The sequence below is a fragment of the Diuraphis noxia genome, unplaced genomic scaffold (genome assembly GCF_037042655.1).
Source record: "Diuraphis noxia isolate RWA-SAM2 unplaced genomic scaffold, SU_Dnox_SAM2 contig0005, whole genome shotgun sequence".
Classification (NCBI taxonomy): Eukaryota; Metazoa; Arthropoda; class Insecta; order Hemiptera; family Aphididae; genus Diuraphis; species Diuraphis noxia.
In genome coordinates, this window is record NW_028301715.1 from 32,494,196 (window position 1) to 32,509,036 (window position 14,841).

Consider the following 14,841-nt stretch of genomic DNA (forward strand, 5'->3'; position numbering starts at 1 on the left):
CTATATTGCAATCGCTCTATTTATCTTATAATATACCCTTTGCTCTTTTACTTTTAGTCTGTGTAGCCCATTAGCCCACAACTATACGGTTATAAATTGCGCTGTACACCTATTTTCGACATCCGACACTCACAAAAATCATATAATGTATAACATGAATTTGCCAAATCTACTTAAGAATCTACTATTTAAGACTTTATAGGTGTGGATGCTAATTTTTCGCAACTTACAGGCCACAAGTTTTGCAAATTTAAGTAGATAGGTGCTGTAGCTTATAGTGAAACTTAAAAATATAGATTACGAGACTATACATTTACAGAATTCAAATGGTTACCAAAGTTAGTTACAAAATTAAAATAAGAAAATAATATCGTTAAATGATATGATTTTTCATATCATACCTATATCAAAGAATTATTTTTTTAAGTTAATTTTAGTAGGGTGAGAGGGTATATAGATCGCTAGTTTCTCTAATATCTGTGATTATTATTCTAATCTAAGAAATAGAATTATATTTATTTATAATGTATATTAGACATGTATTATAGTATTTTATAATTATGCTCGTAAAAAAATATATTTTTGTTTTATCCGGGATCGGTCACATATTCACATCATAGAATAGGTACTTTTACACAGATACTTATAACTATATATACCTACGTTTTAATGTAATATAGGTATTTATACATTTTTCTGTGCGCACATTTTTATTCTACAATAGCATAGCTTTCTCGACGTCGGGGACGATGTCGTGCAGCGGACAGGGGAACGGTTGTAAACGGAGGGTTGGATCAATAACAGCTGTTGGCACACACACACTATAGAACTTTTTGCGGAAGAGTGTACCTATTTACGCACGAAATCCGGACGCATGTTGTAATATGGCCGACGTTATGATTGGAGCAAACATGTAAAAATACCCGTGGAATCAAGATATATGGCAGTGTCGATCAGTAAAATTTATCTAACGATAGTTATGGTGCGCGTTTAGGTATCGTTGAAATCGAAAATCCACTCGGAACCACCACCGGGTATAGCTATTTTATTATAACTATAATTTATTTTATGTGCTTAGAACTTGTATGTGTTCGTTCTGTAATATAATCAATCACAAATCACATTCCAAAACAACGTTTCATTTATAATGACTTAACTATACCGTAGTGATGTACACAGTAAAGACATAGCTGGTAAGTACTATGTACTAGCTGGTTATCTAGCTATATCAGAATTTCAATCTATCATCTATGATCTTTAATATACAATATATACATATTGTTAATTATTATTATTAATTAAGGCTTTGAATTTGTAGCAAGGTATATTTTGTTTTTAGAGTATTTTAAAACGTAGTTTTTTTTATAAAAATCAATGAATGATGTTTAACAACGAATTTAATTTTTTAGCATTTTTTTTACCTTAAACTGCATTTTAATAGATTTTAAATGCGTTAAGATTTTTGCATGGTGCATTAAATTCATAGCCATTATTTAATATATTATTATTATTGTTTTAATAATAGCTGGTATAAACATACAACAGGCTAGGCGGTTAAGAAATGAATTCGATGGAAAGCTCAGAGACTAGCTACAACTTGCCGATGGGCAGTTGCTCGACAATGGTCAGAAATATAGTATCTCAATTCAACGACCTGTTCAGTGATTTCAATCGATACATCTCTCCGGCCTACCACCACGACCGATGCGAACGGTAATTTAAAAATCGCGATACATATACGGATATACGTTATAAATAATTACCTATATTTATAATATAATGTATTTATATTTTATGCACATATAATATTACACTAATGCATGTAATTAACATAATAATATAAACCATAATATTTATTATTATTATCATATATTTTTACGTTTTCAGATCGGTGCACATGCGGTTGTATTCGATGAACAAACGGGAATTCGTAATGGTCTTCATCGTCCTGTTGACGGCCATGGGACTGGTATTATTCATCGGATTGACGGGTTAGACGCCTCATATTTTATGTATAATTAAATTTTATATACCTGCCTATTATAATAGTTCGAGTTCAGGACTCAACAGGTAGCAAATATTAAAATACGCGTTTAATGTTAAAATAATATAATACATTATAATTTAATAAGTATAGGTTTAATACCTCTATACATTTTGAATTTAAATGTGCATTTTCCGTTTTGAGAAAATAATTTTTTTTTTTACATAAATAATAATATAGTATTTAATTAAATTGTACACAAAATGCTTAGTTTCATTTTCATAAATTAATATTATTAAATGTTCTCGCGAGTAAGATCAAATCAAAAATGTTATAGGTATGGGTAACTTGACCTATATTTGGCAGATTTTTTTATTTGAACAATTTTTGAGAATCAATTTCATGAAAAGTCATTAAAATGGAAAAAAACTCTTAAGATAGATACTCAAATATAAATTTAATATCAAATTATTCATATTTGAATTCCATACGTAAATCTGCTACAATACTACGTGTTTTACTACACAGCCAACGAACCTCGCGAATCAACTAAAATAATTATACTTGAATTGTTTGAGAATTTTATGGGAAAACAAAAATTTGTTACAGGACCTCCGATCACACTGACGAGTAAGATAAGCGGAGTTGAAATATTGAAGCACACGAACGGATCTTTGCCACAGGGGCCGTTCGTCATGAAAACTCCTAGTCTGTCGGTGTATAACCAACGGCTGTGGTTAATCGCAGTCGTGCTGACGGACAACAAAGACGGTAAGTATTAGGCACCAATTGCATACCTATTATAAAACTACGAAAGTCCTAAAATTTGATAAATTTTATTTGGAAAAACTTGTGCAAACAGCGTAATAGGGTGCTGATGTATTGCATCTCAATGTAATACGCAAGTTGTATTATATGAGGAGTAAGAATTACTTTTTATTTATTCCCTTCACATAGTACCTATGCATAAGTTGCTGAGAAATAATTTTTCCTACATTTTGTCTGAACTCTGAAGGTTAATAACAACCAAAGTTCACTCAGTTTAAGGTCAACAAATTCTAACCTGCAGTTTTATATTATTAACTCAATAGTTTAAGAATATAGGTTAAAAAAGGTAGAATATAGGTAGCCATTGTAATTTCAACATTAAATGTTTATTCATTTTTTAAATGCATCCGTATATTTCAAATACCAACATTTATTTACTATCTACTTCAGTTATTTTCAAATACAGATTAAAGGTACATAACTAATTTTGAAAAAATAATTCAACTTTCTCAAATTTTTTTTAACCACAATAGTTTCAATGGTACCTAGTTATTTAATAAATTATTTTAAAATTGTTTTAATTTTAACAGACGAGACTTATGATAAAAGTTTCAAGATCAGCATGGACATCAAAGGAATCACCCCGCAGCATAAAACTACTGATATTGTAAAAGTCTTTAAAAACAACAGGTAACGGAGAGCATTAACGAAAATATCTATACATTTATCAGTAAAACACAATGTTGAATATTTTACAGGACGAGACATTTACTTTGTAAACAACAGATATGTAGTCAAGTGCCTATTGCTCATATTGGCTACATACACTATACTCATTATACGTTTGAAGTAGATTTTTACAATCTTGAGACTTTTCATCAAAAGTACCAAGTAAAAGAAGTCATGTTTTATGTGAGTAGTGTTTAGTTTTGTAAATTTTTAATAAACTTGGCTGGACAGAATTTTAATTGGTAACAATATGATAAAGTTATAATAAATTGTTTTGCAGTACAAATCATACAACCCAGGATACACCCAAATGGAAATATGGTTCAGACTGATTTATTTACTCAGCGCCTTTGGAGTACTTGTAAGTATAGTTTTAATAATAATCTAATGAATACTTCCTATAGAATTAATAAAATATATAACTTGTTTTTAGTGTTGTTTTGCAAATTCGCTAAGGAAATTTCCAATGGTGGATTGGTCATATGAACAAAAATGGACTGTTGTCTTATTGCCACTGTTAATATTATTTAATGGTATGTAGAATTAAAAACAATTTCTATGATATATATGTGTGTATATATATTATACAATAATATGTAGAATTTATAGTAATTTTATTTGTTTTTAGATCCAATTTTTCCATTGACACTTCTCACAAGTAACCAACTAATTGGAATGTTAGATGGTATCTTCCAAGTAACATTTATCTGTGCTATTTTATTCTTTTGGCTTTGCATTTATCACGGACTACGTCAAGTATGACAAATTAGTGAATAATAATATATCAATAAATATTATAATTGCTGAACTATTTTTACAGAATGAAAGAAAACCGATTGCATTTTATCTCCCAAAAGCAATTCTAGTGGGTCCATTTTGGTTATGTGGGGTAATAATGGCCAAATATCGTCGAATGAATGAATTTGATGACCCAGCATTCAGTTACGAGATTGATTCTAGCGCATACACTGTAAGAATTATAAAATAATTTTACTATTGGAAATTAAGGCAATGTAAAAATGTGTTTTATATGTTATAGAATATCAAGTCATGTGTAGGCATTTTTGCAGTTATATACATAGTGTATCTAGTATGCTTGATTTTGAGAGCATACAGTGATTTGCGTTCAATGCCATATTTTGGTCAGTATTAAAACAACTTGAAAATTAGAGTACAATAAAGATAAATTAACAAAGTATTATTTTCATAGATGCTAGACTGAAATTTGTAACTATTTCAATGGTCATATCACTTATAATATGTTCAACCATAACACATATGCAATATGGGCTTGGATTGATAGAAGACTCATTTGCTGCAGACTTGAACACAGAATACATGACGTCAGCATTATTTATGACCTTTTATGGTATTTGTAATTTCTATGTATTTACTTTGGCTGCAGTTTATTCCCCAACAAAAAAACCAGGATTTGGTAAATCTTGTATTAAATAGTAAATAAATATTTAATATATTAAAAACTAATTAGTCATTTTTATTCTATTTAATTATTTTTAGAGTCTTCGGTAACAAAAGATAATCCTGCATTCTCAATGGTCAATGACTCTGAAGAAGATATGCCATACGGTTCAGACGAAGAGAGCCACAAGCCATTAAACCCTCCTAACGATGATAGTGATTAATTATGTTCTTAAAGTTAATATGTACATAAACTATATTTGGTCTTATACATTTTTTCAAGTTCAATAATAACATAAAAAATTAATTTTTTATCAATTATATTTTAAATTATTTATTTAAAAACTGTTGTTTTAATTTAACTAATGAATCCCAAACCTAGTATGGTAAGTCTAAACAAATAAATATTTTAAATATTTATTGATTTTATAGTAAATTATTGATTAAATAATATTTTTTTAACTTACTTATGACTGATTAAAACTAAGGATACCAAATACCAATTTAGACTGTAGTTGTTGAGAGTATTCGCCCATGATTATTTAAATATAAATAATTTTGTTGGATTACTCATTTATTCAACTTTATAGTATTGGATAACATGTATTATTATGGATTATTTAAATATTCTCAATATCATCATAATATTATCTTTGATAATAATTTCATTTTCTAAGAAATAAGATCAGTTATAGGTGGAATTGTTTTTTCATAAATAATTTAAAGATTTAGATAATAAGACATTTCAGTTTATTCTTATATATTATGTATAAAACTAACATATTTAATTAATTAATTTTGTACTTTAACTGTTATGAATAAAAATGACTATAAAATAAATAAATCTTAATTTCACATTTGAATGTCTTTATTGGAGTATTAAGAAAGAAACATATATACATACATTTTTTACCATTTTAAATTTAGCAATTTCTTTCAATGACAATGACTACAGTATCTTGATTGACTTATGATTCATTATCATTATATCAATCATCGACATAATCCAGTTTGTTCTTATGGAGTTATTGAATATTTGATTTTGATATAGTTAACAATAATTTAGATATTTCATTTTTCTTCACCGTCTTCAGAAAAATTAAATTTATTTAATAACCTTGAAATAAAAATGTTAAATTTAAAAAGGTATGAAAACAAATAATGTTTTATGTAGCATAAATACTAAGACACTTAGGCCAGTTTTTACAATGTCCAGTTAAGTGTCATGTTAATGGTTAACTGATGGTTAGTGGGATTTTACTGGCAGAATTCCGCCGGTTAAGTGTCCATTAACATTGATCAGACATTGTGAGAACGGCCTTTATAATTATAAGCGAATTAGTAAATTGTCTAAATTTTGTAATTAGAAAACTAAAAATTCTACTTACATTAAAGTACTCTTGTAGGACCCACTTTTATAACCATCTTTGAAACCATCTTTATACCCATTATCGAATCCCATTTGGAACATCACATCAGATTTGATTTCTGTAGAAGTAGCTCCTTCCCTAAATGCTATCTATAAAATCAGATTTGTTAGCAAATAATTTAACACAAAGTGATTTATATTAAAAACTACCTTTTCAATTGTAGAGATATTTTTTCTCCAATTTCTTTTCATTATTTCTTGTTCATCGTCACTGCTAAAATCTGCATGCTCAGACTGACCATTAGTAGTCATGTCAACAAGAATAAGAGTAATAATTTATCAGGTGAGAGGATTTCCTACTTAAACGTGTTTTAATAGTTTTGTTCAAGTAAACGGTAGGTTATAAGAGATAAGTATTGAAACCAGGCATAAATTATGAAATACGCACTATCCTGATTCCAACAAGTTTCTCAGATATTCTCACGAACAAATTGCTTTAAGCATAGCAAATTCAAAAGATAAAAGTCAAAAACCGGTGTGAGTATCATACTAAATAAATCATCCACAATTAGAATTTTATATTTTAATACTCTACCATTAACACTAAAAAAAAATAGGGATTTTATATAACAGTGAAAGAGTGAAACACAGTTATAGTAGAATGATATTTAGGAGAATAAAATGAATACAACTTGGATAAATGCGAATAGATGCATTTTATGATTATTTATTATATTTTGTCATAATGATAACCGTGACCGGAATATAAATATTTGGATTGATAAGTAGATATTGATAAAACTTATCATTTATAATTTTCTTTTGTTTATATTTTCAATTTTGTATAAGTTTTCATCATCGAAGACCGAAGTTTATGCCCGTGTTATATTAAAATATAATGTTATTTGTTATAATTATGCTTTAAGTTAAGTAAATTTTTTTATCTATTTAAACCATTGTCTCAAGAAAGTGTTCACGATTATTTCAATGTACGATTTAATATTAATATTACGTGGCAATAGTTTTAAAACTATGATTTATAAATTTAAATGTTGTCATTAAAAATAATAAATCTTCACTATGTTTGAAAAATATGAAGACGTGGCTTTTAAAAAGCTGAAATGCATTCTACGTTTTATTAAAAAAAATGTATCATTCAAACATATCAATACATTCTATCTTTCGATTAACCTAAATTGTTTTTAGACATAATTACTTAAGCCATGTCTTCTAAAATGAGTCACACTCATATTGTGGTGCTTTGTTCTATTGCAAATTTTATAAATGCTGCTGATCGTGTTATTATGCCCATCACAATAATACCGATGACTAATTATTTCAAATGGACAATGCATTGGCAAGGGTGGATATTATCAGCATTTGCTTTCGGCTATTTAAGCAGTCAAGTAACTAAAAATATACATAATATAGTCATTATTAAATTAATGATGAATTATTTATTTAGGAAGTATATATTATATAATTTATCTTTGTTTTTATTTGTTCAGGTTTTTGGGGCTTGTGCAGCTAAGAAATTTGGTGGGAAATTAATTTTATTACTGTCTGTTTTTTTATGGTCTATATCAACTGTCGCAACACCATGGGTATCTCATAATACATTTGCATTGATTTTATGCAGAGTAATATCTGGATTTGGTGAAGGATTGGGTAAATCAATTTTAAATAATCTTATTTATGAGATGATACAAAATGTTTGAATTCATTTTTAATCAAATTTAGGATTACCAACTATATTTCATATTTTTGCTAACAATATAGCAATTACTGAACGTTCAAGTGCATTTGGTTACTTAGTAGCCGCTGGTTCAGTTGGTCAGACAGTTGCAACTGTGGTAAGTTTATTGGCTATTGATAAAAAACATTTATGTCATTTAATTTATTTAATAAATGATTTCTTATTAATATTCAAATATTTGTATATTAAGAGTTGTATTTAAATTTCAAATTATTTGGATAATGTATATAAAACTATATATCTAAGCACATTATCTCTGAATTATAATACTCTAATTATATTGACTATGTTTACCTTATCTGGGCAATATGTAAACTATTTACAAAGTTATTAATTAAGTTTTTTATTTAAATATTTATTGGAATTCATACAATCTATAATAACAGTTACAATAAGCATATGAGTATAGAAAAAAGAATTTACATAATATAAAAGCTTGAGAAAAGTAGCTACTCAGAAATAACACTCAGACGCAATATGAATAAAGTAAATCAGCGGTTCCCAACATTTTTTTCCGCGATGCCCTTTTTGGACCAAATATAACCACAGTGTCCTGCTGTAAATACCATAAAAGACAGGAAAAAAAAATACTCATTAATAATGAATACTTGAAAAAAAAAATTTCATCTTAAATTATTTATTATGAGCCGTGGATTGTGGTGTCCTTAGAATGTGCTCGTAGTGTCCCTAGTGCACCATTGTGCATCGTTTGGGAACCACTGAATGCTGAAGTAAATAATTAACAAGGTAATAATAATAATTATACTTGACAAATAGTTTGTTTCTAATATATTTAGTATATTGTGAATCATTACCTAATCTAAAAATTAAAGATTATATTTTATAAAATGTAGAAGTGAAGTTTAATCTTATAAATTTTAAATTATCATATTTATTACTTATTTTATCACTAAAAATATAATATTTATTAAGTAGGTATTTAATTATTAAGAATGAAGTATGAAATAATATAATGAAAATAAACACAATATAATATTAAACAACAATTTATTAAAAATCGATTGAATAATAATGTTTGACAACTGAGTTTGATAAATTAATGAATATTTGTATGTGAAAACAGATATCACTGTAATATATTATGATTAATATTTTACAAATTTGTATAGATCTTATTACATGCGTTTTCACAGACAGTTGTGTGTGAAAACGCATGCAGTTATCTATATACTATCATTATTTTCTAGTAAATTGTATTCAGAATAAATAATGTATAAATTACTCGGGTGCTGTAAGAAATAAACATTTGGTATATATTTTCTATACTTTACTCTATATATATATATATATTATGAATCTTATTAACTGTTACTTATACATACATATTAATGAAAATAACTTTTCTTTTCTAGATATGCCCACATTTAATGTGGCAAACTAGCTTTTATTTGTTTGGTTCAATTGGTATTGTTTGGTCACTTATTTGGATTTCATTATATTCTGAAAAAGATTGTGGAAATAATGATGAGCTTCCATTAATTGCTATTCCCCAAGTATGTTAAAAACTCATATAGTTATACACTATCTTATAATATACTTATAAACACACTGGCTATCTTGTCATGTGTACTTTACCACTGGATTACAATGATGGTATTTAACACGTTGACTGCCATGCGGCCGCTGGCGTCCGTATAATAATAATTAGGTATTGATAATTTTTAGACCGCCGGTATTTTTTAAACTTATTAACTTAAATTAATCTAGAAATGTAAACTAAGCTTAAAGTTAAAAGTAACATTTACTTTTTTAAATTTTGTTAACTTGAAAATAACAGTAACTTAACTTAGTTTAAAAATCAGTTACTTTTTTTTCTATAAATTAAAAATTACACCTTTTTTCTAAAGTTAACAAATATCATAAATTATAATTACTAAAGTAATTTTTACTATATAATTAATTACCTAAAATATAAAATATTTTTCAATTCAATTGTAGGTATAATTATATAAAAATATAATGATATTTTATAACTATTAATTATTTAATATTATTGATTAATGAGTATACAAATTGTGCATGGGATACTGATTAAAAAGTTACTTATATTTTTTTCTCAATCATGTAGTTTCCTCTAACTTTTCTATTAATGATATATTCAGTGAATATGCAATGTTATAGCCATTAATACAAATTATTTTATTTATAAATAATATTTGATTATTATTATTATTTTTTTAGATAAAATAGAATATACCTATTTTTAATGTGTAGTTTTAAAAAATAAAATAAATTAACCTATTTATTAATTAATTGACTCATAAGTACTTTATGACATAGAAAAACATTTAACTCTTTAAATTAAAAGTTACATCTTAAAAAAAAAATAACTCATAATTTAGTTAAAAGTAATTTATATCTAACTTTTTACTGATTAATGCCCAGCCTTGCATATTAATATATTAGTTAATAGGTACTAATATTTGCTGACCGTCTTTGGCGTCTTTCACATTTGAAACATATTAAAAAGTAAAGATTTTGTGTCTGTCAGTATAATCTATGTATATGTAGATGTGATAAATATTATGAAAACGGATTTGAATTCAGTCCTGAATTTCTAGAATTTCCAAATATTTGATTTAAAAAAAATAATCATTAATTTATCTTATATACTCTCAACACTAAATTCAAATCTGTTTTTATAATATTTATCAGTTCTGTATATAAATGGTTCTGATGGATGTTGAATGGGTAGCTTTTAATTTGTTTAATATATTATTTGTGTAAAAGCCAATAAGTCAAGACTAAAATATCAGTACCCAATCTCCTTATCAAAAATAATTTATATTAAAAACTAATAAATGTTTATTTACAACTTATTATTTGTTATATAGTATTCTAGTATACATTGGAGGAAATTCTTTATACATTGGCCCCTATGGGCGATATATATAGCTCACTTTACTATGAATTGGTCCAACTACATAATAATGCATTGGCTACCCACGTATTTGCGTTACCTTGGTGCTAATTCACATAGTATTAGTTTAACAGCTGTTCCGTATATATTCAATTCAGTTTTTGGTATTGGTAAGTTTTAATTATTTAAAATACAGGGTGATTTTTTTATCATGAACCACTCATTATTTCAAAAAGTATCAATGTTTTTTAAAATATTTTTTTACAAAGTTTCATATTGTTAAAAAAACAACGTTTTTATGAAAAAATTATATTTTTTAATATTTTTTATCCTTATAATTTTTTAAGTTTTTTACTTTTTTGAATGGCAACATAGAGTTTTAATTTCATATTCCAAAGCAGAATATTTTTCTAAGTATTTTGATACGTAAAAATCGAATTTTGGACGAGTAGTTCATGAGTTATAAGTATTTAAAGTTTAGACAAGCGGAGTAGTGGACAAACATTTTGCGGGGTAACCCCGTACCACTCCACTCCGCCAATCTAAACTTTAAATACTTATAACTCATAAACTACTCGTCCAAAATTCGACTTTTACGTATCAAAATACTTAGAAAAATATTCTGCTTTGGGATATGAAATTAAAACTCTAGGTTGCCATTCAAAAAAGTAAAAAACTTAAAAAATTATAAGGATAAAAAATATTAAAAAATATAATTTTTTCATAAAAACGTTGTTTTTTTAACAACATGAAACTTTGTAAAAAAATATTTTCAAAAACATTGATACTTTTTGAAATAATGAGTGGTTCATGATAAAAAAATCGCCCTGTATATAAGTTTGGTGACATAGAATCAACTATGAATTTATTATAAATTTGAATATTTTAATGCTAATAATTAATTAATATTTATTTTGGGTACTTGTGGGTTATAATTAACAACCGAACATTGGTTTTGTAAAATGTGTTAACTCATCTATAAATATATGCATGCAGTTGTTACTTCTGAGTGACATTTTTTAATGGATATAACTATATTTAAACTTCTCTGTAACCCAATTTGCTTATATGATGTGTGCATAATGTCATAATTATGTATGCATTATGTAGGTATGTAACATTTTTTTATGTTAGACCATCTAAACCAGAGGTTCCTTTACTTTTTATGATTTGACCCGTTTTTGAAATTTTTTTAAATTTTGTCGACCCACTACATATTTTTTTATTTAGTATAAATTCAACAGACAGAATATCCTTTAAAGAAAAGTATTGGTAGAAAAAATGTGTATAACAGACTATTACAAAAAAATATTAAATAGATTATGACGTTTCCAAAACAATAAAACTAATAAAAAATTACAATATTAATAAAAGTAGTAGGTAAAATTGACAAAGAAAAAAAAATGTATTTATGTATAATGAGTAGTCATCGTTTTTATATTGTCCCAACAATTATTGCTATCTTTGAGATAAAGTTGCACCATTGTGGTGACATACTGACACATCACTGGAAGTGACTAATGCACTCGTAATCATCCGGGATAATGATAAAACATTTCAATGATCACATGAGAACTTCAAGCATTTAATTTTTATGCCAAAGTAATAATTGTACAATATAGTAAAACTGAAAACACCATATCATATAAGTATTGATGCTTAAAATATATTTTTTCTTTTATATGTCTGTATATTTTATGGTGATCTAATATTAAATGTTTTACAATATAAAAAATAAATACATATTTCTACACTTTCCTCAACCTACCAAACATATACGTGGAATGTCCCAAAAATAAGGTTTCAATGCTCCTATAGCCAGAAATAAATTAATTTTTTAAAATTTGGAAACACCGTTGTATAGTGTCGGTCGAACCTTTTCCAATGAGAGGCGTCTCAACTAGATCCAATGTTTAGATTGCGTCTGACGGCTGACACACATTTAAGATGGACGTTTCTATGTCGGCCACCACCACCTCTAATACTGTGTATGCTCAATGCAAACTTTGAGCCTTTAATCGTTTTTTGCATTCAACGGGTGAAACACCAATATCCATTAATCGAAACCTTTGTCAAACATATGAGACAGGTTGCATGTGGCATGTCTTTAAAAAATGTTAGAAAGTGGTGAAGTGATGCAGATATTCTCGCTCACCGAAAAAAATAAAGTTTAAAGTAATGTAGTCTGCGTTAAAAATCATGACCACTGTTTTTGGGACAGGAAAGGAGTTCTTTTGATTGAGCTTATGCCAACTGGGACAACCATTAATGTAGCTTCGTATTGTGAGATTTTGAAAAACTTCATAGAGCCATTCAAAATTGAAGACGAGGCATGCTGACAAAGGGGGATTGTCTCTTGCATGACAATGCCCAACCCCACGTTGTCCATGACACAAAAGCTCTCTTGGAAAAGTTTGGTTGGGATGTGATCTTCCACCCCCCTTATAGCCCAGATCATGCCCCATCCGACTACCATTTGTTCTTGAACTTAAAGAAACATTTGGGAGGAAAAACGGTTAGAGACAGATGAAGAAGTAAAGACAGAAGTCACCCAATATCTAAATAAGGAGCTGGTGACAATTTTCCATGAGGCTGGCATACAAAAACTTCCAGTGTGCCTTGAAAAATGCATCCAAGTAAATGGCGATTATGTGTAAAAATAACTCATAAGTACTGTATGTATACATTGTATACCTATGTAAACCATATTTTGAATAAAGCTTATATTTCGATTATTATAATTATGGAGACTTTACTTTTGGGACACGCCTCGTAATTGTGTTTTACTATTAGGGAATCTGTGATCTATTCCATTAAGCCATAACATAAGGAAGGAAGGCTTAAACAAATGTATTATTTATGTTGACGTTCAATTGTTGTAATGAATTATTCTAAAATTTTCAATATTCATTTATATTAATCTATAACTTTATTGAGATCTATATTTGACAAATTACATGACTATAGTCATTTTATTTTTTTATGCTTATGATTGGTATATAACTAAATTCTAAAATCTAAATTTGTACATTTTTTCAATTTTAAATCTTGGATTTGAGGTAGTTTTAAGTACCATTTGTAATTTTTTATTCTTATAAATTATAATTAAGTTTTAATATATTATTTTAATTATAGTTGCAGGAAATTATGCGGATAAATTAATTGATCGTAGATGGTCAGTTTTAAGTGTTCGACGACTAATGACTACTATAGGTCTAGTAGGACCAGCGATATTTTTAATTCTATTTTGTACAGTGAATAGCTTAGCAGCAGCCATAATGTAAGGATGACTTATATTATATTTTATAATCAATTTATTACTACAAAATTAAATTATTTTATATGGTAGATTCATTTCCATATCAATGGGACTATGTGCTTGTAATTCAGCTGGACATTTAAGTAATCATGCTGAAGTTGCTCCTAACCATGCTGGAATTACATTTTCAGTATCCAATACATTGGTAACTTTGATTTAATATTTTGTGTACATAAATTATAAATGTTGTTATTTTGAATCATCTTAAAAGAATTATAACTATTAGTTCAAATTTAATACTTATCATTAATATAAATATTTACATTTTAAAATAGTTTTATTTAACTTAATTTTTTTGAAAATATCTTAGGCTACCATACCAGGAATACTATCTGGTCCTCTCACAGCAGAACTTGTGACTGCATCTCACGGCCGTTGGTTTCCAGTTTTCATATTAGCAGCTGCGATAAATTTCACTGGCTCAATTATTTATTGCAGTCAAAGTTCAACATCAAAAATATTGTAATTAACAAATTAAAAAAAAAAAATATACAGAGTATTTATTTTTGTTAATTCGTTTTAGAGTTACCAATTAAATAAACTATATTTATTGTTTATATATTATACATATTATTATAAATATTAATTGAGAATATAAATGTTTATTTTTATTAAT

General features: G+C 27.1%; 3 protein-coding genes across 7 annotated transcripts; 2 read left to right on the top strand and 1 right to left on the bottom strand.

Annotated features, from left to right (window-relative positions):
* The first annotated feature begins 626 nt into the window (after window positions 1-626).
* LOC107171492 (transmembrane protein 181) lies at window positions 627-5,245 on the top strand. 5 transcript variants are annotated; one of them, XM_089228166.1, is made up of 13 exons: window positions 627-1,034; window positions 1,526-1,713; window positions 1,888-1,991; window positions 2,594-2,755; window positions 3,343-3,442; window positions 3,511-3,664; window positions 3,762-3,842; window positions 3,915-4,014; window positions 4,110-4,237; window positions 4,302-4,451; window positions 4,521-4,623; window positions 4,692-4,935; window positions 5,000-5,218. In XM_089228166.1, coding segments are annotated over exons 2-13 (1,479 nt in total). In that variant the 5' UTR covers window positions 627-1,034; window positions 1,526-1,561; the 3' UTR covers window positions 5,001-5,218. The 5 variants fall into 5 exon arrangements, with proteins under 5 accessions (XP_089084292.1, XP_015377227.1, XP_015377224.1 ...); XM_015521741.2 differs by having other exon boundaries at window positions 641-1,034; window positions 1,546-1,713; window positions 4,692-4,916; window positions 5,000-5,245; XM_015521738.2 differs by having other exon boundaries at window positions 642-1,193; window positions 4,692-4,916; window positions 5,000-5,245.
* Window positions 5,246-5,750: 505 nt separating this feature from the next.
* Window positions 5,751-6,986, bottom strand: LOC149055208 (uncharacterized). The gene is made up of 3 exons (XM_089228172.1): window positions 6,480-6,986; window positions 6,289-6,419; window positions 5,751-6,017 (listed from the first exon to the last, which is right to left on the bottom strand). The coding sequence occupies exons 1-3, from the start codon at window positions 6,579-6,581 to the stop codon at window positions 5,972-5,974; spliced, it is 279 nt and encodes a 92-aa protein (XP_089084298.1). The 5' UTR covers window positions 6,582-6,986; the 3' UTR covers window positions 5,751-5,971.
* Window positions 6,987-7,118: 132 nt separating this feature from the next.
* LOC107171495 (uncharacterized) lies at window positions 7,119-14,840 on the top strand. Its single transcript, XM_089228169.1, has 9 exons — window positions 7,119-7,418; window positions 7,476-7,675; window positions 7,778-7,937; window positions 8,010-8,122; window positions 9,399-9,539; window positions 10,881-11,076; window positions 14,042-14,186; window positions 14,256-14,370; window positions 14,536-14,840. Exons 2-9 carry the CDS (start codon window positions 7,493-7,495, stop codon window positions 14,689-14,691), a joined length of 1,209 nt encoding a protein of 402 aa, XP_089084295.1. The 5' UTR covers window positions 7,119-7,418; window positions 7,476-7,492; the 3' UTR covers window positions 14,692-14,840.
* The last annotated feature ends 1 nt before the right edge of the window (window position 14,841 follows it).

Coding starts and splice junctions, on each gene's coding strand:
- LOC107171492 (XM_015521741.2), top strand. CDS start 1,562: ATGAATTCGATGGAAAGCTCAGAGACTAGCTACAACTTGCCGATGGGC. Junction 1,992..2,593: donor ATTATTCATCGGATTGACGG/GTTAGACGCCTC, acceptor AATTTGTTACAG/GACCTCCGATCACACTGACG. Junction 4,452..4,520: donor TTGATTCTAGCGCATACACT/GTAAGAATTATA, acceptor TATATGTTATAG/AATATCAAGTCATGTGTAGG.
- LOC107171495 (XM_089228169.1), top strand. CDS start 7,493: ATGTCTTCTAAAATGAGTCACACTCATATTGTGGTGCTTTGTTCTATT. Junction 8,123..9,398: donor GTCAGACAGTTGCAACTGTG/GTAAGTTTATTG, acceptor TTTCTTTTCTAG/ATATGCCCACATTTAATGTG. Junction 9,540..10,880: donor CATTAATTGCTATTCCCCAA/GTATGTTAAAAA, acceptor TTTGTTATATAG/TATTCTAGTATACATTGGAG.
- LOC149055208 (XM_089228172.1), bottom strand. CDS start 6,581: ATGACTACTAATGGTCAGTCTGAGCATGCAGATTTTAGCAGTGACGAT. Junction 6,420..6,479: donor ATATCTCTACAATTGAAAAG/GTAGTTTTTAAT, acceptor CTGATTTTATAG/ATAGCATTTAGGGAAGGAGC. Junction 6,018..6,288: donor TCCTACAAGAGTACTTTAAT/GTAAGTAGAATT, acceptor TTTTATTTCAAG/GTTATTAAATAAATTTAATT.